The following is a 26,586-nucleotide window of genomic DNA, read 5'->3' as shown; positions in this document are numbered from 1 at the left end:
TGAGGAAAAACTTTTTCACCCAGAGAGTGGTGGATATATGGAATGCTCTGCCCCAGAAGGCTGTGCAGGCCAAGTCTCTGGATGCTTTCAAAAAAGAGATGGATAGAGCTCTTAGAGATAGCGGAATCAAAGGTTATGGGGATAAGGCAGGAAATGGATACTGATTATGGATGATCAGCCATGATCACAGTGAATGGTGGTGCTGGCTCGAAGGGCTGAATGGCCTACTCCTGTACTTATTGTCTATTGTCTAATAAGGTTGAAAGAGTGCAGAGAAGGTTTACAAGGACGTTGCCGGGACTTGAGAAACTGAGTTACAGGGAAAGGTTGAGAAAGGACTTTATTCCCTGGAGCGTAGAAGAATGAGGGAAGATTTGATAGAGGTATATAAAATTATGATGGGTATAGACAGAGTGAATGCAAGCAGGCTTTTTCCACTGAGGCAAGGGGGGAAAAAAAACCAGAGGACATGGGTTAAGGGTGAAGGGAGAAAATTTTAAAGGAAACATTAGGGGGGCCTCTTCACACAGAGAGTGGTGGGAGTGTGGAATGAGCTGCCAGATGAAGTGGTAAATGCGGGCTCACTTTTTAATATTTAAGAATAACTTGGACAGGTACATGCATGGGAGGACTAGGCAGAAAAATGGTTCGGCACAGCCAAGAAGGGCCAAAAGGAGCTGTAATGTTCTATGGTTCTAAATGTGCAATGTGCAATTTATAGTAATTTGTTATAAATATTATGTACAACAGGACAGTCAATATAACATAGAAATACAGTTGTGTCAGCATGAATTAATCAGTCTGATGGCCTGCTGGAAGAAGCTGTCCCGGAGCCTGTTGGTCCTGGCTTTTATGCTGCGGTACCGTTTCCCGGGTGGTCGCAGCTGGGACAGTTTGCGGTTGGGGTGACTCGGGTCTCCAGTGATCCTTCGGGCGCTTTTCTCTGTAAATACCCTGAATAGTGGGGAGTTCACAGCTACAGATGCGCTGGGCTGTCCGCACCACTCTCTGCGGTTGCATTTCTTTAATCTGCAACTTTCTGGGCCGAATTTGGGACGAGCTGAGGTCTATGGCTGGGAGACGGTGTCTAACGCAGAGGTCTCGGTGATCAGTCCTGGACCGTTCCGGCCACCTTCGCTCACTTTCCCGACGCCCCGCCCCATCGCGGTTAGTCCGCCGGCGGACGCCGTCCAACGTGTGGGCCGGTCGCCGCCGTCTGATTGACAGGCTTCCTCACCAATCACTGTCACGCCTGCCCCCGGCCGACGACTGATGGGTGGAGCCTGCAGCGGAACGGCGCATGCGCGCTAATCCAGGACGAGGGCCGACTTGATTGGAACGGGTGTTCAGCCAGCCTTGGGATCAGGTAGCTGCATTCGTCCGGCGCACAGCACCCTAGGGTGCATTAGACCTAAAGATCCCACCCCGGCGTGTATTGGAATCCTCCGTATAGGAGGATTGGAGGCCGGGGACTAGCGGTGTGCCTCAGGGATCTGTGCTGGGTCCAATGTTGTTTGTCACATACATTAATGATCTGGATGATGGGGTGGTAAATTGGATTAGTAATTATTCAGATGATACTAAGATAGGTGGAGTTGTGGATGATGAGGTAGGATTTCAAAGCTTGCAGAGAGATTTAGGCCAGTTAGAAGAGTGGGCTGAAAGATGGCAGATGGAGTTTAATGCTGATAAATGCGAGGTGCTACATTTTGGTGGGACTAATCAAAATAGGACATAGATGGTAAATGGTAGGGCATTGAAGAATGCAGTAGAACAGAGGGATCTAGGAATCATGGTGCATAGTTCCCTGAAGGTGGAATCTCATGTGGATAGGGTGGTGAAGAAAGCTTTTGGTATGCTGGCCTTTATAAATCAGAGCATTGAGTATAGGAGTTGGGATGTAATGTTGAAATTGTATAAGGCATTGGTAAGGCCAAATCTGGAGTATTGTGTACAGTTCTGGTCACCGAATTATAGGAAAGATGTCAACAAAATTGAGAGAGTACAGAGGAGATTTACTAAAATGTTGCCTGGGTTTCATCTCCTAGGTTACAGAGAAAGGTTGAACAAGTTGGGTCTTTATTCTTTGGAGCATAGAAGGTTGAGGGGGGACTTGATAGAGGTGTTTAAAATTATGAGGGGGATAGATAGAGTTGACATGGATAGGCTTTTTCCATCGAGAGTGGGGAAGATTCAAACAAGAGGACATGAGTTGAGAGTTAAAGGGCAAAAGTTTAGGGGTAACATGAGGGGGGAACTTCTTTACTCAGAGAGTGGTAGCTGTGTAGAACGAGCTTCCAGCAGAAGTGGTTGAGGCAGGTTTGATGTTGTCATTTAAAGTTAAATTGGATAGATATAGGGACAGGAAAGGAATGGAGGGTTATGAGTTGAGTGCAGGTCGGTGGGACTAGGATAGGGTAAGAGTTCGGCACGGACTAGAAGGGCCGAGACGGCCTGTTTCCGTGCTGTAATGGTTATATGTCGGTATGGTGCCTCTTCCCTCGAGACATTGGATCCAAGACTCTCAAACCTGGGTGCATGTCTTGGGAATCCACTCGTCATGGGAGTACGTTCGACTCATGGGTGCGTCAAATACCTGGTGCTCCCACCCTTGGGTGCATTAAATCTGGGTTCACACCCTGGGGGTTAGACCCAGGGGTTAAAAGGACGGGGCAGGGGGTGTTGGAAGGGGCTGGGGACGGGAGTTCAGAGGTCAAGGACCCTGTTGTTTAATGGTTCTTCCCCCCCCCCTCCACCCCACAGTCCCCACATGGCTCTCGTATCTGCAGACACTCGAATTTCCGAACTGCTGACCGACCTCCACCAGCTGATCAGACAGACGCAGGTAAGCGGTAACCGGAAGACAGGAGGAGGGTGCATTGATTGTTACCAAAGTAAGTCACCGGGTACTGCCTTGGGGTTCATCCCCTTGCGGGAATTTACAGGAAAATACAACAGCATTCACGAAAAACATAAAGATGAGAAAGAATGTAAAAAGACAAACTGTTCAAATTTAAAGAGTAAATGTCGATAAGTAACTCCGGGAGCGCGAGTTGTAGAGTCCGTTACAGCAAGTCCATAGGCTGTGGAACGGGGTCAGAGTGGTGGTGAGTGAAGTTATTCACGCTGGGTCAGGAACCTGATGGTCTAGGGCAGTATCTGTTCCTGAACCCGGTGGTGTGGGGTCTGAGGATTCTGTATCTCCTGCCCGACGAGAGCATGGCCTTGCTGACGGACGCTGCTGTCCTGTGACAGTGCTCCTTGTAGACGTGTTCAATGGTGGGGAGGGCTTTTCCTGTGCTGGGGGTGGGGCTGGGCTGTGTTCGCCAGTTTCTGTTCCCGGGCCTCAGTGTGATGCAAGCATCAGGATACTCTCCACAGTGCAGCTATAGAAGCTTGTCAAAGTTCTAGATGACATGCCAAATCTACGCAAACTTCGAAGGAAGTAGACTCTTCCATGCCGCCTTTGTGGTGGCATCCAGATTGATCCTCGGGAATGATAACACCAAGGACTTTAAAGTTCCTGACCCTCTCCAGCTCAGATCTCCTGATGAGGACTGGCCCACGGACGTCTGCCTTGGCTCCACCCTCCTGGAGGATGCTGGGAGACCGAAATCACAGGGTTGTGGGGGTTTGTGATTGTTCCTCCGCATTTCGTCGGTCAAAGGGAGCATAAAGGCAGTCGAGCCAGTCACGGCACATATGTCGTGTGGCTTCACGTTGTGGGAGGTGATAGCATTCAAACCCTGCTTTAACTGTCAAGCAACCTGGTCCAGAATTGCCACTTTGCATGTGAGGTGGCTTTTTGGAGGTCCTCTCTGGGCTTCTTGTTCTTTCCATGGTCACCAGACTTGAACTCCACTTACCCTGACAGCAGTGCTGCCGGGATAATCAAGGACACGACCCACCCAGCCAACACACTTTTCGTCCCTCGTCCCTCTTCCCTCTGGGAGAAGGCTCAGGAGCCTGAAGACTTGTACGGCCAGATTTGGGAACAGCTTCTTTCCAACTGTGATAAGACTGCTGAACGGATCCTGACCCGGATCTGGGCCGTACCCTCCAAATATCCGGACCTGCCTTACTTTCCATTCTTCTATTTTCTATTTATGATGTATAATTTAAATTTTTAATATTTACTCTCGATTTGTAATCTGGGGAGCAGGAAGCACAGAATCAAATATCGCTGTGATGATTGTACGTTCTAGTATCAATTGTTTGGCGACAATAAAGTATAAAGTATCTAGCTCTTAGCAGATTGTGGATCTCTTGGTGCATACAGAGCTTCTGGTTATGGACGACTGAATGATTTGGGGTGACGCACTTACCCTTGACTGTGGTTATGAAGTCCGTGACAACAGGGTTCACTTATGTCCTCTGATGAGTCCGTGAACGTGGCCCAGTCCACTGATTGGATGCAAACTCTCACCACCCCTCTGCCTCCCGCAACTTACTCTTCGCGGTCCTTACCTCTGCTGCCTTGCCCCGTAGTCTCTGCCTCTATGCAGGTAGGAGCAGGACAGACAGATGATCAGACTTCCTGAAATGCAGTCCAGGGGTGCACCGGTAGGCATTCCTGATGGTCGTTTAGCAGTGGTGGGGTGTGTTGCAACCCCTGCTGCTGTAGGTGATGTACTGATGGTAATTGGGCCGAGATCTCTATAAGCAAGTCTGATTGAAGACCCTGCCAAGGATGTGGAAGGTGTCTGGGTAGGCTGTTTGTCTGCTAATGGTGGCTGTCCATACATTGAGTGCTTGCTTCAACACCTGCCTTTGGTGGTATGGAAAATGTGGTTAGGATCTTGGTGTATCCAGATAATCCACCTCGATGCATGTACGGGTCCCACACAGAGTTGTGGACAAGATAGCACCAACAACTCATGGCGACCTCCTGCAGGCAGTTCACAAAACTATTTCTTCTTCTTTTAAGTATACTGCTACTACTAATCTGTGTGTGATTGGAGTGATGATGTGGTTTTTTGGCTAACTGAGCGATCTGCTGCTCTTACTGTCTCAGGGAATTCAGCGTGGTTGGAACATAGAACATAGAACAGTACAGCACAGTACAGGCCCTTCGGCCCACAATGTTGTGCCAACCCTCAAACCCTGCCTCCCATATAACCCCCCACCTTAAATTCCTCCATATACCTGTCTAGTAGTCTCTTAAACTTCACTAGTGTATCTGCCTCCACCACTGACTCAGGCAGTGCATTCCACGCACCAACCACTCTCTGAGTAAAAAACCTTCCTCTAATATCCCCCTTGAACTTCCCACCCCTTACCTTAAAGCCATGTCCTCTTGTATTGAGCAGTGGTGCCCTGGGGAAGAGGTGCTGGCTGTCCACTCTATCTATTCCTCTTATTATCTTGTACACCTCTATCATGTCTCCTTTCATCCTCCTTCTCTCCAAAGAGTAAAGTCCTAGCTCCCTTAATCTCTGATCATAATGCATACTCTCTAAACCAGGCAGTGTCCTGGTAAATCTCCTCTGTATCCTTTCCAATGCTTCCACATACTTCCTATAGTGAGGTGACCAGAACTGGACACAGTACTCCAAGTGTGGCCTAACCAGAGTTTTATAGAGCTGCATCATTACATCGCGACTCTTAAACTCTATCCCTCGACTTATGAAAGCTAACACCCCATAAGCTTCCTTAACTACCCTATCCACCTGTGAGGCAACTTTCAGGGATCTGTGGACATGTACCCCGAAATCCCTCTGCTCCTCCACACTACCAAGTATCCTGCCATTTACTTTGTACTCTGCCTTGGAGTTTGTCCTTCCAAAGTGTACCACCTCACACTTCTCCGGGTTGATCTCCATCTGCCACTTCTCAGCCCACTTCTGCATCCTATCATTGTCTCTCTGCAATCTTTGACGATCCTCTACACTATCTACAACACCACTGGAAGTGGAGTGTGTGGCCCTAATGGTGGAGCGCAAAACCATCTATTTCTTGCCGATCTCGCCGATTACAGCGTCAGGCAAGATTGAAATCAATAAGAACGAGAGCAGCAGGTAAGCAACGATGTTCGGTGCCGTCTGCCCCCGTTTGACTGGACCCCCTCTCCACCTCACTTGCTGCTGCTGGAGGAAGGTACAGGAGTCTTGGGTCAGATTTGATCAGCGTGGTTTGTGGATTGGACTTGTTGTTAGAGGACTCTACAGTTCATGTTGTCTGTATTTCTGGTTACTCATTTTTTTATTGCTATTTTGTGCAATTTTGATCGGGGCAGACGGTCTCTGCTGCCGGCAGCTAACGGACAACACAGCGCTAAACTGGACTGAACTGAACAAGGACTATGTGTTTGATGTTTAATATTCTGTGTGTTATTCGCTCGTTTTTTTGCCCTTTGCATGATTTTTTTTTGCACATTGGGTGTTTTTCTCTGAGCAGGTTCCATGGTGTTTCTCTGTTCGGTGGCTGTCGGGGAAGATGAATCTCACGGTTACGTACTTTGATAATAAATGTACTTCGACTTTAGCACAGCTCAGAACATCATGGAAACAAGCCACCCCTCCTCAGACCCTGTCTACACTCCCAGCTGCCTCAGTGAAGCAGCCAACAGAATCAAAGCCCCCTCCCACCTCAAACATTCTCACTTCTCCCCTCTCTCATTGGGCAGAAGATACAAAAGCCTGAAAGCTCGTCCCACCAGGCTCGAGGACAGCTTCTACCCCTATTGACTGGTCCCCTGCTATGATAAGATGGATTCTTGTCCTCACAATCTACCTTGCACCCTGCTGTTTGCCTGCATTGACTCTCCCCTCCCTTCTTCCCATCCCCACCCCACCCCAGGAGGAGAGGTCCCGCAGTGAACACAACCTCGTGAACATTCAGAAAACCCACGAGCGGATGCAAACGGAACAAAAGAGTGAGAGACCCCGGGGGTGGGAGGGGTAGAGGTGGGGACGGAGGGGGTGAGCAGACAGGGGCGGGTGACAAATGGATAAGGGTGTAGAGGAGGGAGGTGGTGATGCAGATGGGGAGGGGTGTAGGCGAGGGAGCAGGTGATGCAGGCGGAGGGGGTGACACAGGTGGGGAAAGGTGTAGGGGAGGTAGCAGGCGATGCAGCCGGGGACGGGCGTAGGAGAGGGCGGTGCAGATGGGGAGGGAGTGGTGTCTGTGATGGGGAGGGGGCGACATAGATAGGGAAAGGCGTAGGGGAGGGCGATGCAGACAGGGAGGTAGCAGGTGATGCAGACGGGGAGGGAGGGGTGTCGGTGACGGAGGGGGTCTGTAGTGGGGAGAGAACACTCTCTGACATCAGTCTTCCCCCACCCCGCAGTATCCCCGTACTACCGCACCAAGCTCAGGGGTCTCTACACAACGGCCAAGGCAGATGGAGAGGCAGAGTGCAAGTGAGTGAACTCCCAACCATCTCCCCATCCCCTCTTCCTGCTTACCCTTCCCCACTATCCCTTCCATTTCCCCACCCACCTACCCCTTCCACACCCCATTTAGATCATTAGTTATGTCTAACCTCACAATTCTCCCCCTCGCTGACTTCCCCTGTGCCCTCCTACAACCCTCCCTTTCTCCCTCTTTCCCTACTCTCGCTTTCTCCTCCATCCCCTCTCCCTCAACCACTCAATCCCTCCACTATGGTCCCTCCCCTAGCATCCTACGGAAGGCACTGGACAAAATCGCAGAGATCAAATCAATCCTGGAGGAACGGCGGATTGGTGAGTGGGGAGGGGTGGAGGGTCAGAGTTGTGTAGAGGGGGAGGGAAGAGAGAGCAAGTTGTTGTCGCCGTTAACTGGGCTCTGAAAACTCACACTCATTCCTCAAACATACTTTATTTTATTTGTGCACAAGGAGAACCGCGTGGCCCCTGTCACCCACACTGTTCCGAAGGCTGAGCAGAGAAATGTCATTTTTATACAGAATTGACTTGCAGTTATGGATATTGACCATACAGTAAACTGTATGTTTGAATTCCTTAATTGCAAGATCAATTGGTGTTTAAAGTCAATAGAAACTACAAGCTGACAACCGATGATATTTGGAAGTTATTAAAGCAATTGTCCAGTGTTTGACATCCTTGCATTATTCTGATCTTCTCTCCGGTAAGTGAAAATGCTGGGCGAAGGAAAGCTCTGATCTTCAGACCTTTCTTGCCTGGGCTGTGCGCATTCTGTCTCAGCCTGGACATTATGTTAAGCCTTGCCTTACTGTAACTTCCACAAGTGGCAAGGCTGTGAGGGGTTGGGGTGGGGAGGGTAGAGGAGGGGACAGAATTAGCTGCAGGAGAGTCGGGGGAGGATGTTGGGAAGGGAGAGAGGGTGACGGGGAGAAAAGGCAGAGTGCAGGCTTTGTGCCCCACTCCAGCAGTTCAGCCAGGAGGAACCTCATTCTGTCCTTCACCCCAACTCTTTCCAACCCCCTCCCCACTCCCAGCCACTGATCCTCCCCCACCCTTTGGGATCATAGAAACATAGAAAACCTACAGCACAATACAGGCCCTTCGGCCCACGAAGCTGTGCCAAACATGTCCTTAGCTTAGAAATCACCTAGGGTTACCCATAGCCCTCTATTTTACTGAGCTCCGTGTACCTATCCAGGAGTCTCTTAAAAGACCCTACCGTATCTGCCTCCACCACCGTCGCCGGCAGCCCATTCCATGCACTCACCACGCTCTGTGCAAACAATTTACCCCTGACATCTCCTCTGTACCTTCTTCCAAGCACCTTAAAACTGTGCCCTCTTGTGGCAGCCATTTCAGCCCTGGGAAAAAGCTCTGACTATCCACACAATCAATGCCTCTCATCATCTTGTACACCTCTATCAGGCCACCTCTCATCCTCTGTCGCTCCAAGGAGAAAAGGCCGAGTTCACTCAACCTGTTTTCATAAGGCATGCTCACCAATCCAGGCAACATCCTTCTAAATCTCCTCTGCACCCTTTCTATGGTTTCCACATCCTTCCTGTAGTGAGGTGACCAGAACTGATCGTGTATTCAGATGGGCTGTGGAGGTTATGGTGGAGTGCGTCTGTACAGTGGGTAGGTGTGGTGAACACAGGCTGGCCCCAACTGGACATCGCTGACCCCAGTCCAAGAGTATACCCTTTGCCACAACTCGTTCACGCTGAGCCTGTCCCATCTGACCGTGTGTGGCCTTTCCTGTTCACACTGTCCAAATGTCTTTTAAATGTATTTAATGTACCTGGTGCAACTCGTTCCATGTACAGTCCACCCTCAGGATGAAAATGTTGCCTTCGGATCCCTAGTAAATCCCTTCCCTCTCACCTTAAATCTAGGTCTTCTGGTTCTTGATTCCCCAACCCTGGGGGAAAAGACCATGCACATTCACTCTGTCTGTGCCCCTCATGGTTTTATACACCTCTGTAAGGTCACCCCTTAGTCCCCTACGCTCCAGGGAGTAAAGTCCCAGCCTGCCCAACTTCTCTCTGTAACTCAGTCCCTCGAGTCCCAGCAACATCTTTGTAAATCTCCTATGCACGCTTTCCTATATCACTCATTGGTTATGTGCCGTGTCGTATGACGTGAGTCATCATGGGCTTTCTTTGACCATGATTGTTCTTCACAGATCTTTCTGCACAAGTGGTCTGGGGATTGTCTTTACGAGGCGATTGACCCCAGCCATTATCAATACCCTTCAAAGACTGTGGTTGCATGACCAGGAATTGAGATGTGCACCACCTGCACCCATAGCTTCACGTGACCCTGATCGGGGGGGGGGGGGGAGGAGGTGCTAAGCAGGTGCTGTACCTTGTGCAAGGGTGACCTGTGGAGTGAAGGAGCATCTTACATCTCCTTTGGTAGGGCTCTATCTCCACCCCTATAATGTATCTTCACTATGTCTGTGCCACACAAGGTTTTATACATCTCCACATTGGAGTTTGTTGGGGGGAAGAGGAGGGGAGGGATTAACGGGAAGTAATAGAGGAGGATGAAGGAGGTGGGACAGTCCGAGGGAAGGGTGGGGGGGATGGGGTGCTATTGAGGGAGGGGCTGGGAAGGGAAGGAGGGGAGGAGATGGGAGAGACGGAGGGTTGAAGGGATAGGGGGAAAGGGTTGGAGGTTTGGAGAGGAGTGGTGAAGGAGTGAGGGGTTTGGAGCAAGGGTGGGAAGAAGGGGGAGGAGAGAAGGGAGTGGAGGGACGGATGGTGGTGGAAGGAGGATGGAAGGTAAAGGTCAGGAACGGAGTGTGACAACTACCTGTCTCTCCTCCACCCCGTCAGCGGCAAGGAATGCGGGTCTGTACAATGAGGCAGAGCCCCCTCGGAAGACAATGAGACGGGGGGTGCTGATGACTCTTCTCCAGCAGTCAGCGATGACCCTCCCCCTCTGGATCGGCCGGCCTGGAGACAAGTAGGTACCTACTCCCTCCTTCCTCACCTCTCCATCGTCGTTGCCCCTCCATTTGTCCTCCTCGAGTACATCGAAACACAGTGAAATGCATCGTTTGCATTACAACCAGCACAACCTAAGGGTGTGCTGGGGGCAGACATCCTGGTGTCAACACAGCAAGCTCACAATGTTCAATAAACGGAACACGACATGCAACAAAACTCACCCTAGTCTCCCCCCGCCCAACCCCACCGTCTTTTTGCCTCCTACTACCCCATTCCTCTCCCTCCGTCCCTCCCCCAATACCTAACTGATGGGTATTGACTGAAGAGAAGCTCAAGTCTCTCCTTCCTTTCACCTCCCACTCCCCTGCCCACGGACAGACCTCCCCCGCTGTGCGGAGCAATCCCTGCGTCGGGGGATTATGTGGTGAAGCCAGGCGATAAGGTGGCGGCGAGAGTGAAGGGTCTGGACGCCGACGAGCAGTGGATTCTGGCCGAGGCTGTCAGCTATAACCACAGCACCAACAAGTGAGGGGGTACGGGGTGGGGGGGCGTGCCGAGAGGGGCAATGGGATGGAGTGATGGAATGTGGAGGCTGGAGGTGGTGGTGAGGGAGGAATGGAAGGAGATGACTGAAGGGAAGAGGGGAGAGGGAGGGGGGCAGGAATGGTGATGTGATGGAGAGGTTGGGTGGGAGGGTCTGAGGGTGCGTTGAGCGGGAAGGAGCGTTGGAAGTGATGGGGGTGTTGGTGAGGGGCTCAGTTGAGGTGGGCTGTTTGGGAGAGGGAAGGGGTTGCATTCTCTCTTGCCCTCCCTCTGATCTCGGTCCATTTTCACTCACAGGTACGAGGTTGATGACATTGATGAAGAAGGCAAAGAGTGAGTAGGAATTTTGACCCGTTTCGCTCACTTCCTGCCCATTCCCTCGCTGTCCTTCATCACTGCACCTCCCTTTCCTTCTCTAATTCCTTGCCGTCCCTCTCTCGCTCATGTAGGATACATAAGTATTTGGGTAGATGGGGCTTGATAGTCAACGTGGCTTGTGTATGGTAGGTCATGTCCAACCAACCCTATAGGGTTTATCAAAGACATTACCAGGAAAGGCAGTGGATGTTGTCTGCATGGATTTAAGCCAGAGGGTGGTAGTAGAGGGTTGCTTCTCTGACTGAAGACTGGTGTTTTGCTGCAGGGATTAGTGCTGGGTCCATTGTTGTTTGTCATTTAGATTAATGGTTTGAATGATAATGTGGTAAACTGGATCAGCAAGTTGGCAGAGATGACACCAAGACAGTGAGGAAGACTATCAAAGCTTGCATCAGGATCTGGACCAGCTAGAAAAATGGCAAATGGAATTTAAGGCAGACAAGTATGAAGTGTTCCACTTTGGGAGGACAAACCAGGGTAGGCCTTACACAAGGAATAGCAGGGCACTGAGGAGTGCAGTAGAACAAAGGGATCTGGGAATACAGATCCATAATTCCTCAAGTGCCGTCATAGGTAGATAGGGTCTTAAAAAGTTTTGGGCACATTGGCCCAGAGCCCTGAGTACAGGAGTTGAAGTTGTGCAAGACATTGGTGAGGCTAAATTTGGAGTATTGTGTGCAGTTCTGGTCACCTAGAGGAATGAAAATTAAGATTGAAAGAGTGCAGTGAAGATTTACAAAGACCTGAGTTACAGAGAAAGGTTGAATCGGTTTGACTGATGGGCAATGACAGGTATTGACTGAAGAGACACATAGCTCAGCCTGACCTGGAGTGCAGGAGATCTTATGGAGGTATGCAAAATAATGAGGGGGATAGTTAAGGTGAGTGCATGCAGGTTTTACCCTCTCAAGCTAGCCAAGAGTAGAACTAGAAGATCAAGTTGGGATGGACTAGGTGAGCCAAATAGCTTGTGTCTGTGCTGTCGTGCTTAATGACTATCCACCTTTCTCACCATCCCTTCAACTTCCATCACTCTTTGCCACCTGCCCCACCTTTCCTTCCTCAGTCTCCGTCCTGCATTCTCCATCCTCAACCCCTCCCACCTCATCACTCCTTCCTCCTTTCCTCAGTGCCCTCTCTTGCTCCTTCCCTTCTTCCTTCTGCCCAGCCCCTCTCCATAAGACCCACAGTCCGCCTTTGCTGACAGCTGACTGCCCTGTGTGTTTGACTGTGACAGCCGCCACACGCTGAGCCGAAGGCGGATAATCCCGCTGCCGCAGTGGAAGGCGAACCCGGAGACGGACCCAGAAGCCCTCTTCCAGAAGGACCAGTTAGTCCTTGCTCTCTACCCACAGACTACCTGCTTCTATCGAGCTCTCATCCACGCTCCTCCCCAGCGGGTGAGTGCGGGCAGGGTGGGGTCTCTCTGGGCCTTGACCTGGGACAAAGGAGCTGGCTGATCACTACATATCAAACTCAGTCACATCTCCTGTTCAGCTTCTGCCCTTCCAGAGGGGCTGGGGGACACTGGTCAGTTTACAGATCTCTCCGAAGGGAGAGGGACCAGTCAGTGAACAGAACAACTTCTAGGAGAGAGGGACTGCCCACTGTACGTTTCCACGTGCTGTAGGGCATGGTGGGGTTTCTGCTGGGGAAGGGTGGGTGAGGTAATACATAGCTGTCAACATACTGATTTCTACCATTTAATGTCTCCTCTGTCCCCAGCCCCAGGACGATTACTCAGTCCTCTTTGAGGACACCTCCTATGCTGATGGATACTCCCCTCCACTCAACGTGGCCCAGCGTTACGTTGTGGCTTGCAAAGAGACCAAGAAAAAGTGATGGACCTTTGGGCCTTACTGGAAAAGTGGAGTTGACTGGGGGGTGGAGTTGTTGGTGAGGTGTGTGTTCACATCCACTCATTTGAATAAATGCATTTGGAAGTTATTCTGGTCGAGTCCCTGGTCAGGCTGAGCTTTGGGTCTCGAGTGTGTGATGGGACGGTGTGGAGGGAGATTCACTCAGTGTCTGACCCCGGGAGTGTGCGATGGGACAAAGGAATTTCTGCCCAGTACTTTGATCCATCCAGCCATTCAACACTTTTCATTCGTCAATGAGTTTATTTTTAATAATAAAAAAGAACATTTTAAATAACATCTGAGAGTGAGACCTTGGGGAGGGATCAGTTGCAGAATTTGGTATGGGTGCGCTGAGGGGCACGGATCAGCCCCAGTTGATGTCCTCGGGCGTGCTCTGCAGGACATTGGTGACCAGACCTGTGCCGATGGTCTTGTTCCCATCCCTCAGGGTGAAACGCTGGCCTTTCTCCAACACCATGGGCTGCCGCAGGGTGAGGGTGAGGGAGGTGTCTTCCCCAGGCATGACCAGCTCCTGCAGAGAGAGGGAGAGGGAAGAGAAATGAGCGTGGGGAATGCTCAGTCGAGGTGCAGGCTCCTCCACAGCCTGGCTGTCCCAGCATCAGACACTGCACTGTGTGTGTGTGTGTGTGTGTGAGACAGACAGTGCAGGGAGGTGGTGCAGTCACACACCACACAAACATACCCAGACCCATCCCATCCAGTCCCATTTGTCTCCCATTACATGTACCCGCCTCAGCCACTTCCCCGGGGCCGTTCACTCCATATATGGAGCGCTCTCAGGGCGAATAATTTGCTCTTTGGGTCCCTTTTACATTCTCTCCCCTCACCTTAAACCTGTGCCATGGGGATGAAGACAGACATTCACCCCATGGTTTTACATGCCACTGAAAGGTCACCTCAGTCTCCTCAGCTCCACGAATAAAGTCCTAACCTTTCTGTGTGTGTCTACCAGTGTCCTGTACCCTCCCTCGGTGCCCACTAGCCCCCCCCCTCACCTTGTCCTTTGGCAGTTCCACCCGGCAGACCATGTCCCACGTAAGGGAGAACATCACTGGCATGAAGTTAGTGACGAACGGTTTGTGACGACCCCCTTCTTCCTTACTCAGTACATACACCTGTGCAGGGCGGAGAGAACCACTGCTAAATTGGCTTATGAGCGTCATCTTTACCAAGGCACAGTGCAGAGCTTGTGTATTGGCTTATTGTTGCATGTACCAACACACAGTGAAAAACTTGTCTTACAACTGTTCATACAGATCAGATTACCCAGTGCACTGAGGTACAAGAAGGCAAAATAACAGAATGCAGAATAAAGTTGGAACCACCACAGAGAAAGTGCAGACAATAAGGTGCAAAACCATAATAAGATAGATTGTACTGTGAACAGTGAGTTTTATCACACTAGGGAAGCATTCAACAGTCTATAACAACGAGGTAGAAGCTGTTGAGCTGGTGGGGTGGGATGGCCTCGGGCTTTTGTATCTTTCAGTGATAGGAGTGGGGGGTTGGGGGGGAGTGGGGGAGGAGAGAGAATGTCCAGGGTGGGGGGTTGGGGGGGGGAGAGAGAATGTCTGAGGTGGGGGGGGGTTGGGGAGGAGAGAGAATGTCTGGGGGAGGGGTCTCTAACTATCTTGGAGGGAGAAAGTGAAAGTGGAGGGAGGGAGCATCACTGCCTACCTGTGCCTCCACCTTCTGGTGGGGCCTGATGGAGTCAGGCTTACACAGCACCATCCCACGGCGCACGTCTTCCCGCTTCAGGCCGCGCACCAGAGCCCCCAGGTTGTCTCCCGCCTCGGCCCGCTCTAGGTTCTGGTGGAACATCTCGACCCCTGTGGGTGGGGAGAGGTGGCCATGAGTGGGGCAGGGGAGAGAGGGGGGCGGGAAGGCCTCGGGGTGCACCCCGACTTACCCGTGACCACAGAGCGCAGGCTCTTGTTGTGACCGATGAACTCACAGTCGTCCCCCTTCCTGATAATGCCTCTCTCCAGTGTTCCCGTCACCACCGTTCCTCGTCCTGTCAGTGGGGGGGGGGGGGGGTGCGACAGGAGAGACAAACATTAAGTGTAAACCTAGAGATCCGGGAGATCCTGGGTCCTCCTCCCCCTCCCCGGACCTGTGTGTGTGGGGTGGGTGGAGTGTGCAGCCCAGGGAGAGTCAACGGGGAGGAGTAAGGAGTAGAGTGAGCGGCAGAGTGAGGGGACGGAGGGGGGAGAGTGGGGGGACGGAGGGGGGGAGAGTAGGGGGACAGGGGGGGAGAGTGAGGGGACAGGGGGGGAGAGAGTGGGGGGACAGGGGGGGAGAGTGAGGGGACAGGGGGGGAGAGTGAGGGGACGGGGGGAATGATGTGAGGGGCAACAACTGTGCCAGATACCTGGGATGGAGTAGATCTGCTCGATGGGCAGCAGGAATGGGTGGTCCAGGTCCCGGTTGGGAAGAGGAATGAAGGTGTCCACAGCCTCCAGCAGTTTCAGGATCGACCCTCTGCCCATCTCTTCCTCCCGGTTCTGAGCACACAACAACACTTTAGACAGGAAAGATAGGCGGGAGAGATTTCTCCTTCCTCGCATTCAGCCCAACCAGTCTCTGCCAACCAAGATGCCCACCTGAGCAAGTCCTATTTGTTTTAATTTTACAGAGTGGAACAGCCCCTTCCAGCCCGACAAGCAGCATTGCCAACAACCCACCCATTTAACTTAGCCTAATCCCAGGACAATTTACAATGAACAATTAACCTATTAACCAATACAGCTTTAGACTGTTGGGAGGAAACTGGAGCACCCAGAGGACAGCCACACGTTCAGAGGGGTCGCCTTGGCTCATAACCTTTCCTATCCACTACCTGTCTGTTGTTTAAATGATGTTAATGTACCTATCTCAACCACTTCCTCTCTGTCTATATACAGACCACCCTGTGGGTGAAAAAGTTGCCCATCAGGCCCCTATTAAATTTCTCCTCTCTCACCTTATAGCTGTGCCCCCCGGGCCTCGATTCCCTAGCCCTGGGGAAAAAGACTGTGCACATTCACCCTATCTGTGCCCCTCGTAGTTTTATATATCTCTGTAAGGTCACCCCCTCAGTCTCCTATCTTCCAATAAATAAAATACCAACCTGCCAACTTCTCTTCATAACTGAGTTCCTCAAATGCCAGCAGCACCCTTGTGAATCCCCTGCACTCCCCAGTGTGTGGATCCTACCCTGGCTTGTTTTTGCAGTAGCCTCCTCCTCCCTCTCACCCCACCCCGCCCCCTTCGATCTCTCCCAGGACAGGGTGCAGCACTCACTTCCAGTGCACAGAGGGCAGAGCCACAGATCACAGGCGTCTTCTCCCCGTCATATCCAAACTCGCTGAGCAGCTCCCGGACCTCCAGTTCCACCAAGTCCAGCATCTCGCCATCCTCCACCGCGTCCGCCTTGTTCACGTACACCACAATGTGGTCCACTCCGATCTGGGGGTGAGAGTGCTCGCTGGTCATTCTTCTTGAAATGCATTTGGAAGGTCAAGGAGGGTGAGTGTGACACGTGGCCCAGTCTACACTGGAGGATCGCCAGCGCAGAAAGACAGCAGTGTTAACATCTCAGGTGGCCTGTCATGGGCGCAGCACACTGACACAATCACGAGGAAGCTGCGCCAGCATCTGTCGTGGGAGGTTCAGCAATGTGAATGCAGAGGACTATCAGAAGCTGTTTGGCACACTGGCCTTCATCGGTCAGGGCACTGAGTACAGGGTGTTACAGGACGTCACGTTGCAGTTGTACAAGTTGATGGGGCTGAACTTTTAATACTGTGTGCAGTTGTGGTCACCGTGTTCTAGGAAGGATGGGTTTAAGCTGGAGAGGGGGCAGGAGGGTTGTTGGGAATGAAAGGCCTGAGTTATAAGGGAAAGCTGGACAGGCTGGGATTGTTATCCCCAGAGTGAAGGAGGCTGAGCGGGGACCTTACAGAGGTTTATAAAACCATAAGGTGAGAGGGGAGAGGTTTAAAGGGACAGGTTTTCTCACCCAGTGAGTGGTCTGTATATGGAAAAGGCTGCCAGAGGTACATTAACAACCCTTAAAAGACACTTGTACAGGAATATGGATGGGAATGGCAGAGGGTTATGGGCAGATGGGACTGGCTTAGATGGGGAACTTTTTAATGCCTTTACTTCCTTCGGAGGTTAAGTAGGTTTTGTTTGTCACAAAGCACTAACAAACCTGTACAGATGCACTGATGGAAGTGTTGCATCATGGTCTGCTATGGAAATTCAAATCAGTAGGAATGTAGGAAGAGGCTCTGCCCAATGAAGCAGTGGAGGCTACCTCAGTAAATATATTTAAGACAAGATTGGATAGATTTTTGCATAGCAGGGGAATTAAGGGTTATGGGGAAGAGGCAGGGAGGTGGAAATGAGTCCATGGTCAGATCAGCCATGATCTTATTGAATGGTGGAGCAGGCTCGATGGGCCAGTTCGCCGACTCCCGCTCTTCTTTCTTATGTAGAGAGAAGCAGACTCAGCCCAATACATCACTGTCACACCCCTCCCCACCATCATTAATATTAATACATCACTGGCACATCCCTCCCCACCGTCATTAATATTAATACATCACTGGCACATCCCTCCCCACCGTCATTAATATTAATACATCACTGGCACATCCCTCCCCACCGTCATTAATATTAATACATCACTGGCACATCCCTCCCCACCGTCATTAATATTAATACATCACTGGCACATCCCTCCCCACCGTCATTAACATCTCCAGGAGGGGCAGCCTCCACCATCAGAGACCCCAGTCGTTCGTAATGTGCCACCTTCTCGAGGGCAAAGTGAAAGGGGGTGGAGGGGGAGACAAAGGAAAAGAAGGGGGGGTGGCGGGGGCAGATGGTGGAGAGAACTCAGAACAGGCTCCTACCTGCTTGGCCAACAAAAGGTGCTCCCGGGTCTGAGGCATCTGCCCGTCAGTAGCCGCGACAACCAGGATACATCCGTCCAGCTGCGCTGTGCCTGTGATCATGTTCTGGAACCGGGTACAAAGGGATGGAGGAGACGTGAGAGGCAGTCAATCCTCAAAGGCGAGATACACTCGCAAACTGTTCGAGCAAATACGCAAGGCAATCAGAAACCACCAACTGTTGATGGAGGACAGGTAATGTTGTGAATGTTACGTGCACAGACCAACCCCACCGGGGAGATGGAACGTGTTCTGTCACATCTCTCACCTGTAGATGTGGGATGGATATCGTGTACATTACAGAGCGGGAGGGGGGTGAAGAGAGGAGTGAGTAGAAGGGGTGCAAGAGAGGGGGACAGGCAGAGGTCAGCAACTGAACCCACCCTCCCCAGGTCCCACCCCTTCCTGCTGCTCACCTGTAGTTGGGGGTGAATGAACTTGTCCCCCCACCCCCACCGTCCTCCGATCCCCTCTCACCTTCACGTAGTCGGCGTGCCCAGGGCAGTCGGTGTGAGCGTAGTGGCGGTTGGGGGTTGTGTACTCCACGTGGGAGGCGTTGATTGTGATGCCCCGTGCCTTTTCCTCTGGTGCGTTGTCAATGTCCTCGTATTTCTTGAATCTGGCTCCTCCGGCCTCCGCCAGGACTGTCCGTTTGTTGGGGAAGGTGTTGGAAACAGAACAAAGGTGGGTTAACTTACCCTTGCTGAGCAACACCCTGATAACGTCTCTCTCCCACGAATGAATGCACTCATATCCCTCCAAACAGCTTAAGGGGAAAACATATGAGGACATGGAGGTGGGAAGATAAACCAGGGCAGGACTTTCAAAGTGAACGACAGGACCCCGGGGAGTGCTGTTGAACAGAGACCCAGGGATATGGCTCCCTGAAAGTGAGACAGGGCGGTGAAGAAGGCATTTAGCATGCTGGCCTTCATCAGTCAGGGCGCTCAGAGGATAGGTGTTGGGACACCATGTTCCAGGTTTTTAGAAAATGTTTATTTTATGTGGAGGTGCAGTGTGGAATAGGTCGTACCGGCCCTTTTGAGCCACACTGCCCAGCAACCTCCGACTTAACCCAGGCCTGACCACAGGACAATTTACAATCACCAACTCACCTGCTATCCGGAACGTGGACTGCAGGATGAAACTGGAGCACCTGGAAAAACCCACACATACCGCGGACTCCTCACAGGGAACATCGGAATTGAACTCGGAGGCCTCAAGCAGTAAAAGAATCGCGCTAACCCCCACACTACCGTGGTGCCCCACGTACGGATGCCACTTCTGGAGTATTGAGTTCAGTTCTGGTTGCCCCACTGAAGGAAAGGTGCCATTAGGCAGAGGAAATTTATGAGGATGTTGCCAGGACTCGACCGACTGAGAGGATGGGCAAGCTGGGACTTCATTCTTCAGGGTGTAGAAGACAGAGGTATGTAAAACCATGATATGGTGAATGTGCAGAGTCTTTCCCCCCAGTGTTGGGGAATCAAGAACCAGAGGGCACAGGTTTAAGCTAAGACTGGAGAGGTTTAGTAGGTATCCGATGAGACAGGGACATTAACAACATTTAAAAGACACTCAGACAGGTACACGGGTAGGAAAGGTTATGAACCAAGGCATCCTCCCTGTGAATGCACAGGTTCCTCCAGGTGCTCTGGTACATGGGTGGGAAAGGTGAAATGGATATGGGCCAAATGCAGGCAGATGGGATAGGCTGGGCTGGGAATCTGGGTTACCACGGGCCAGTTGGGCTGAAGTGCCTGTTTCTGTGCCGTACAACTCTGTGACTCTTAAAGTCATAGTTGTATCTGAACTCCATCGTGGATGGTCCCATGCCCGACTGCAAGAGGAGGGGCCGGCATTGCATTTGCAATCCCATCCTATAAAAACCCAAAGTTAAAGAAACACCAACAATCTCATCCCTGGGAGAAGGGTATACCCCATAAAAACCCATCCTGTGAAACCCAGTTACAGAAACGCCAACGATCTCATCCCTGAGAGAAGGATATAGTCCAGTGAAACTCATCCCGTAGAAACCCAGTAACAGAAACACCAACGATCTCATCCCTAGGAGAAGTCTCTTCAAGTCTATTGAAGATTGGACACTGGTGAGCTACTGTTGGCAGCCGTGCTCCAGTAGGACAAACGTAAAATAGTACAGCACAGGAACAGGCCCTTCAGCCCACAAAAGTAATTCAAAACCCGCCAAAATCTTATCCTCCTACCCACACAATGTCGATTTCCCTCCATCTTCTTCATATTCATGTGCCTGTCTAAACATCTCTCAAAAGCCTCCAACGTACAATTGCAAGAAAAAGTTTGTGAACCCTTGTATTTAATAACTGGTAGAACCTCCTTTGACAGCAATCACCTCCACCAAATGTTTCCTGTAGCTGCTGATCAGACTTGCACAATGTTTCTGTTCATCAATACTTCTGGGATACCTTGTATGAACAGCCCTCTTCAGGTCATGTCACAGCACCTCAATTGGGGTAAGGTCTGGACTCTGACTTGGCCATTCCAAAACACAAATTTTCTTCTTTTTAAACCATTCTGTTGTTGATTTACTCTTGTGTTTTGGATCTTTGTCTTGCTGCATCATCCAACTTCTATTAAGCTTCAGGTGACAGACTGCTACCCTGACATTCTCTGTAAAATGTCTTGGTGCAATTTTGAATTCCCTGTACCCTCAACAATGGCAAACTGTCCAGGCCCTAAGGCAGCAAAGCAGCTTCAAACCATGATCCACCTTCCACCACGCTTCACAGCTGCGATAAGGTGTTGGTATGCAGTGTCCTTTTTCCTCCAAAAATAGCAATGTGCATTTTTGCCAAAATGTTCATCTTTTATCTCATCTGTCCACAGGAGATTGTCCAGAAGCATCGCGGAACATCCAGGTGGTCTTCTGCAAACTTGACTTGCAGCAAAGTTTTTAATTTGGAGGGGAGAGGTTTTCTCCGTGGTGTCCTACCAATGCCTTCTTGTTCAGTGTTTTTCTTACAGTGGACACATGAACAGAGACTCTTGCAAGTTCCGGAGGTTTCTGCAGGTCTTTTGCTTGTTACCTCCTTCAGCATTGCACGTCGTAATGTAATCTTTGCAGGATGCCCACTTCTAGGGAGAGTAACAACATGTAGACAATTTCTCTCAGTGGACTGATGGATATTCAGGTGTTTAGAAGTGTGGCCGTAGCCCTTTCCAGCTTCATGCATCTCTACAATTCTTCTTCTAAGTTCCTCTGAAAGTTGTTTTGATCGAGGCATGATGCACATGAAGAAATCTTTCCTGAGAAGAGCCAGCTCTGTCAGTAACCTGACTGTGGGTGTCTTTTTTTTTATAGGGCAGGGCACCTCTGCAACCCACACCTCCAATCTCATCTCATTGATTGGAACGCCTGACTCCAAATAGCTTTTCTAGAAGGCATTACCCCGGAGGTTCACAGACTTTTTGAACCTAAACTGTGATTGTCTAAATGGTGCACTCAGTATTAACGAGAAGAGGTATAATTGTTTATGTGTTGTTAGTCTAGGCAGATTGTGTTTGTCTATTGTTGTAACGAAGATGATCAGACTACTATTAATGCAGAAAACCAGGTAACGGCAAAGGTTCACAAACCTTTTTCTTGGAACTGTATTTGCCTCTACCACCATACCAGGCAGCACATTCCAGAGATCCACCTCTCTCTGAGTAAAAAAACACTCTCTCTCACCTTCTTATCGTCTGGTATAACACATCTCAACCCTGGGAAAAAGATACTTCCTGTTCACTCTTATCTATGCCTCTCATAATCTTATAAACTTCATCAGATCTCCCCTCAGCCTCCACAGGTCAAAACAAATAACAAGTTTGTCCAGGCTCTCATGAAAGCTCATGCCCTCTAAACTAAGCGTCATTCTGGTGAACCTCTTCTGCATCCTCTCGAACATACCCTCCTTTCGTGGGGCGACCAGAGCTATGCAAAATTCCCGATGTGCCTTAACCAGCGTTTTATATGTCTGAGATGTTGGAATGGGAATGGGAAGTGGAACTTAAACAGGTGTTCAATTAAAATGGGAGTCAGTCCCCTCCTCTACTATTGCTTGGATTTCCAGCATTTGCAGATTTTCTCTTGTTTGTGATTGGACACCTCACATTTATCTGGGTTAAACTCTATCTGCCACTTCCCTGCCCATATCTGCAACTGATCTATATTGAGCTGTATTCTTTGCCAGCATTCTACACTATCCACAGCTCCACCAATCGTAGTGGTGATGGGTTAACTAAGCTCTTTCTGTGTCCCCCACCACCCCAGGCTGCACATCCCAGCCTCCCACCACTTTGTGTAAAAAAAAAAAACCTTGCACATCTCCTTTGAGCACACCCCTTCTCACCTTGAATGCATGCCCCCTATATTAGACATTTCTACCCCTGGGAAAATGATACTGCCTGTCCACTCTGTTTTATAATCTGCCCCCTCCATTGACTCTTTTAAGTCCAGGCTGAAATCTTACCTTTATTCACTAGTGTTTGAATTTTCCTGATGTGGCTGATTTTTGGCTTGTGTTGTTTATTTTGTGCTTATGAGCTGTGTGCCTTGTTGTTTATATCTGTGTTTCTTGTATTTGTGATTTTAGCTACCTGTTATGGTTTGTACAGCACTTTGGTCAAATGGGTTGTTTTTAAATGTGCTTAATAACTAAATTTGACCTGACATGACTTGACTTATGACCTTGCACCTTATTGTCCGCCTGCACCGCACCTTCTCTGTAACGGTTACACTTTACTCTGCATTCTGTTATTGTTTTACCTTGATCTTCCTCAATGCACGGTGTAATGATCTGATCTGCACAAACATTATAGAAGGCAAGTTCTTCACTGTATCTCCATACATGAGACAATAATAAATCAATTCCAATACCAAGTCCCACACCACTGGAACAGCTACTTCCCGTTAACTATTCACCACCCAACACAACCACAATCACTGCCTCAGTACAACAACACTCACTTTGCACTGCACTGTGTTCTGATTGTGTTACTTTTTGTACAATGTGTTTGGTTGATGTTTTCCTGTGGATCCTGTGCATCTGATGCTCTGTGCCTGCGATGCTGCTGCAGGGAAGTTTTCCATTGGACCTGAACGTCTGACAGTAGAACACAGAGCAGTTCAGAGTCGGGGGACAGGCCCTTTAGCCCACAAAGTTCTGCCAACCTTTTAACCTACTCTTCGTGCATCTCACTGTGAGGAAGTGGGAAAACTGTTTCTACCTTTGGTGATGGCAGCCGTTAGTGTAGTTTTCCCGTGGTCCACGTGTCCGATCGTCCCAATGTTCATGTGTGGCTTTTCTCGCAGGTATGTTTTCTTAGCCTCTGTCGCTAGGTTCTGCCTGAAAAGGGGAGCGGCAAAGGTGCAGGGAGCAAGGAGGGTGGGCTGCAGTCAGAGCAGAAATATATGAATTAACAATGTGTCCTGTCACACACTCCCGGGGCCTGATGTAGAGTGAAGCTCTATCAATACTGTTCCATCATACACTCCCGGGGTGAAACACTGAGTAAGGCTACCTCCTCACTGTCCCAAGTACAGACACAGAGTGAAGCTCCCTCCACTCCGTCCCATCACACACTCCCGGGGTCGGACACAGAGTGAATCTCCCTCCACACCCTCCCATCACACACTCCCGGCGTCAGACACAGAGTGAATCTCCCTCCACTCCGTCCCATCACACACTCCCAGGGTTAGATGCAGAGTGAATCTCCATCCACGCCGTCCCATCACACACTCCCGGGGTTAGATGCAGAGTGAATCTCCATCCACACCGTCCCATCACACACTCCCGGGGTTAGATGCAGAGTGAATCTCCATCCACACCGTCCCATCACACACTCCCGGGGTCAGACACAGAGTGAATCTCCCTCCACACCGTCCCATCACACACTCCCGAGGTTAGATGCAGAGTGAAGCTCCCTCCACACCGTCCCATCACACACTCCCGGGGTCAGACACAGAGTGAATCTCCCTCCACTCCGTCCCATCACACACTCCCGAGGTTAGATGCAGAGTGAAGCTCCCTCCACACCGTCCCATCACACACTCCCGGGGTCAGACACAGAGTGAATCTCCCTCCACTCCGTCCCATCACACACTCCCGAGGTTAGATGCAGAGTGAAGCTCCCTCCACACCGTCCCATCACACACTCCCGGGGTCAGACACAGAGTGAATCTCCCTCCACACCGTCCCATCACACACTCCCGGGGTCAGACACAGAGTGAAACACCCTCCACCCCGTCCCATCACACACTCCCGGGGTCAGACACAGAGTGAAGCTCCCTCCACACCGTCCCATCACACACTCCCGGGGTCAGACACAGAGTGAAGCTCCCTCCACACCGTCCCATCACACACTCCCGGGGTCAGACACAGAGTGAATCTCCCTCCACACCGTCCCATCACACACTCCCGGGGTCAGACACAGAGTGAATCTCCCTCCACACCGTCCCATCACACACTCCCGGGGTCAGACACAGAGTGAATCTCCCTCCACACCGTCCCATCACACACTCCCGGGGTCAGACACAGAGTGAATCTCCCTCCACAACGTCCCATCACACACTCCCGGGGTCAGACACAGAGTGAATCTCCCTCCACACCGTCCCATCACACACTCCCGGGGTCAGACACAGAGTGAACCCCCCTCCACACCGTCCCATCACACACTCCCGGGGTTAGACACAGAGTGAATCTCCCTCCACACCGTCCCATCACACACTCCCGGGGTTAGATGCAGAGTGAATCTCCCTCCACACCGTCCCATCACACACTCCCGGGGTCAGACACAGAGTGAATCTCCCTCCACACCGTCCCATCACACACTCCCGGGGTTAGATGCAGAGTGAAGTTTCCTCCACAGTTCTGTCACATTCTACACTATCGCTGTATTAGCAGCAGACCCCATCTGGTGGGGAAAGGTGGGGAAACTCACCATTCTCAGTCCCAGCAAGGCATGGATACATCCTCTGGGCACTGGAAGAGAGGGGGAGGGAGCCATCAGTCTAGATTCTGGGTTAAAGCTGGGAATGTCTATCTGCTTCTTCTACCCCTGACTCCATACCCTTTTACCTTCCGACGCCTGCCATCAGGCCTTCCTTCAGATGGAGGAACTGGGCCCTCCCTCTCGGCCTCCTCCCAGCTGCTCTCCCGAATATCGCAACTCCTCTGCAGACAGGCAGGATATTCCATCTGACAGTCCAAACTCTTCCATCTCTGATCCCTCGTCTACTCCGTCCCTCACACCCAGCCACCAACTCAATGCCCCTTCCTTCCCCTCATCTCACACGCAGCCCCTTTCTCTCTACATCCCTCTCCTCTCCTTTCACCCTGGGCCCCTCCGTCACCATTTCTCTGTCCCCCCGCTTTCCCTGTCATCATCTGTCCCCCGCTCCACCTCTACCTCACCTCCCGCACTGGCCCTCAACGCCGCCATCTTGCTCCCCAGCCCCGTCGCCGGCAGGAACTGACGTCAGGACGGCAGCGCGTGAAGCCCTGCGATGACGTCAGGACGCGCGACGCTACGCCTTGCCCCTGCTCCGCTATTTACTGGTAAATAGCCCGGGTCCCTTGTGATCTGCCCTCCCAGCCAGTGGGGGCGCTGTGCAGGAGAGCAGCGTCATGAGCTGGTTTGAACTGTATTACTTGATTCCTGGACCTTCATATGCATGAGGAGTAAAAATCTTTACGTCACGTCTCCGTCTAAATGTGCAATTTATAGTCATTTATCATAAATAGTCAATGTAACATAGAAATGCAGTTCTGTCAGCATGTGTTAATCGGTCTGATGGCCTGTTGGAAGAAGCTGTCCCGGAGCCTATTGGTGCGGTACCGTTTCCCAGATGGTTGCAGCTGCGCCAGTTTGTGGTTGGGGTGACTCGGGTCTCCAATGATCCTCCGGGCCCTTTTTACACACCTGTCTGTCCAGAATCATGGGAAATTCACAACTACAGATTCACTGGGCTGTCCGCACCACTCTCTGCAGAATCCTGCGGTTGAGGGACGTACAGTTCCCATACCAGTCAGGATGCTCTCAATTGTACCCCTATAGAAAGTTCTTAGAATTTGGTGGGCCATATGAAACTTCTTCAACTAGTATGTACAGACCACGTGTGATCCTCGGTGATGTTTACGCCGAGGAATTTAAAGCTGTTTACCCTCTCAGCCGCAGCTCCATTGATGTCTATAGGGGCTAGCCTGTCTCCATTCCTCCACAACCAGCTCCTTTGTTTTTGCGACGCTAAGGGAGAGGTTACTTTCTTGACACCACTGTGTCAGGGTGACGGCTTCCTCGCTGTAGGCTGCCTCATTATTAACTGCATTTGAGATTAGGTCAATCAGTGTCGTGGCGTCAAAAAATTTAATTTTTGGGGGTGGTAAGGCAGAGCCATCGTGTGGTCGCACCTCCCAACCGCGGGATACATGGATGTATGCCCTGCAATTAAGCCTCCCTGTCTGTGGGGACGCAGCTCTGAGTGGCGAACAGGTGTAATTGTCCC

General features: G+C 50.9%; 2 protein-coding genes across 3 annotated transcripts; one reads left to right on the top strand and one right to left on the bottom strand.

Moving 5' to 3' along the window:
- Positions 1–1,296: 1,296 nt before the first annotated feature.
- On the top strand, positions 1,297–13,396 carry sgf29 (SAGA complex associated factor 29). The gene is made up of 10 exons (XM_072271415.1): positions 1,297–1,366; positions 2,764–2,845; positions 6,799–6,874; positions 7,289–7,361; positions 7,621–7,685; positions 10,208–10,337; positions 10,700–10,846; positions 11,162–11,197; positions 12,480–12,642; positions 12,968–13,396. The coding sequence occupies exons 2-10, from the start codon at positions 2,771–2,773 to the stop codon at positions 13,082–13,084; spliced, it is 882 nt and encodes a 293-aa protein (XP_072127516.1). The 5' UTR covers positions 1,297–1,366; positions 2,764–2,770; the 3' UTR covers positions 13,085–13,396.
- Positions 13,343–25,582, bottom strand: tufm (Tu translation elongation factor, mitochondrial). Of its 2 annotated transcripts, none has more exons than XM_072271413.1 (11): positions 25,496–25,582; positions 25,023–25,063; positions 23,310–23,472; positions 18,540–18,706; positions 18,024–18,128; positions 16,405–16,569; positions 15,494–15,626; positions 15,032–15,136; positions 14,800–14,951; positions 14,118–14,237; positions 13,343–13,633 (listed from the first exon to the last, which is right to left on the bottom strand). In XM_072271413.1, exons 1-11 carry the CDS (start codon positions 25,521–25,523, stop codon positions 13,466–13,468), a joined length of 1,347 nt encoding a protein of 448 aa, XP_072127514.1. In that variant the 5' UTR covers positions 25,524–25,582; the 3' UTR covers positions 13,343–13,465. The 2 variants fall into 2 exon arrangements, with proteins under 2 accessions (XP_072127514.1, XP_072127515.1); XM_072271414.1 differs by lacking the exon at positions 25,496–25,582 and adding an exon at positions 25,160–25,363.
- Between the last annotated feature and the right edge of the window lie 1,004 nt (positions 25,583–26,586).

The sequence above is a fragment of the Mobula birostris genome, chromosome 11 (assembly GCF_030028105.1).
Source record: "Mobula birostris isolate sMobBir1 chromosome 11, sMobBir1.hap1, whole genome shotgun sequence".
NCBI classification, from domain to species: domain Eukaryota; kingdom Metazoa; phylum Chordata; class Chondrichthyes; order Myliobatiformes; family Myliobatidae; genus Mobula; species Mobula birostris.
Note: the sequence above shows the minus strand (reverse complement) of the source record. Positions and strands in the feature narration are given on the sequence as shown.

Bases quoted from the DNA above. Each gene is read 5' to 3' on its own strand.
- sgf29 (XM_072271415.1), top strand. From the start codon at position 2,771: ATGGCTCTCGTATCTGCAGACACTCGAATTTCCGAACTGCTGACCGAC. The intron at 6,875-7,288 runs GTGAGAGACCCC...CCCACCCCGCAG, and splicing joins GATGCAAACGGAACAAAAGA to TATCCCCGTACTACCGCACC. The intron at 10,847-11,161 runs GTGAGGGGGTAC...TTTCACTCACAG, and splicing joins TATAACCACAGCACCAACAA to GTACGAGGTTGATGACATTG.
- tufm (XM_072271413.1), bottom strand. From the start codon at position 25,523: ATGGCGGCGTTGAGGGCCAGTGCGGGAG. The intron at 25,064-25,495 runs GTGAGGTAGAGG...CCTCTCTTCCAG, and splicing joins GTTGAGGGCCAGTGCGGGAG to TGCCCAGAGGATGTATCCAT. The intron at 23,473-25,022 runs GTGAGTTTCCCC...CTCTGACTGCAG, and splicing joins CCTTGCTGGGACTGAGAATG to CCCACCCTCCTTGCTCCCTG.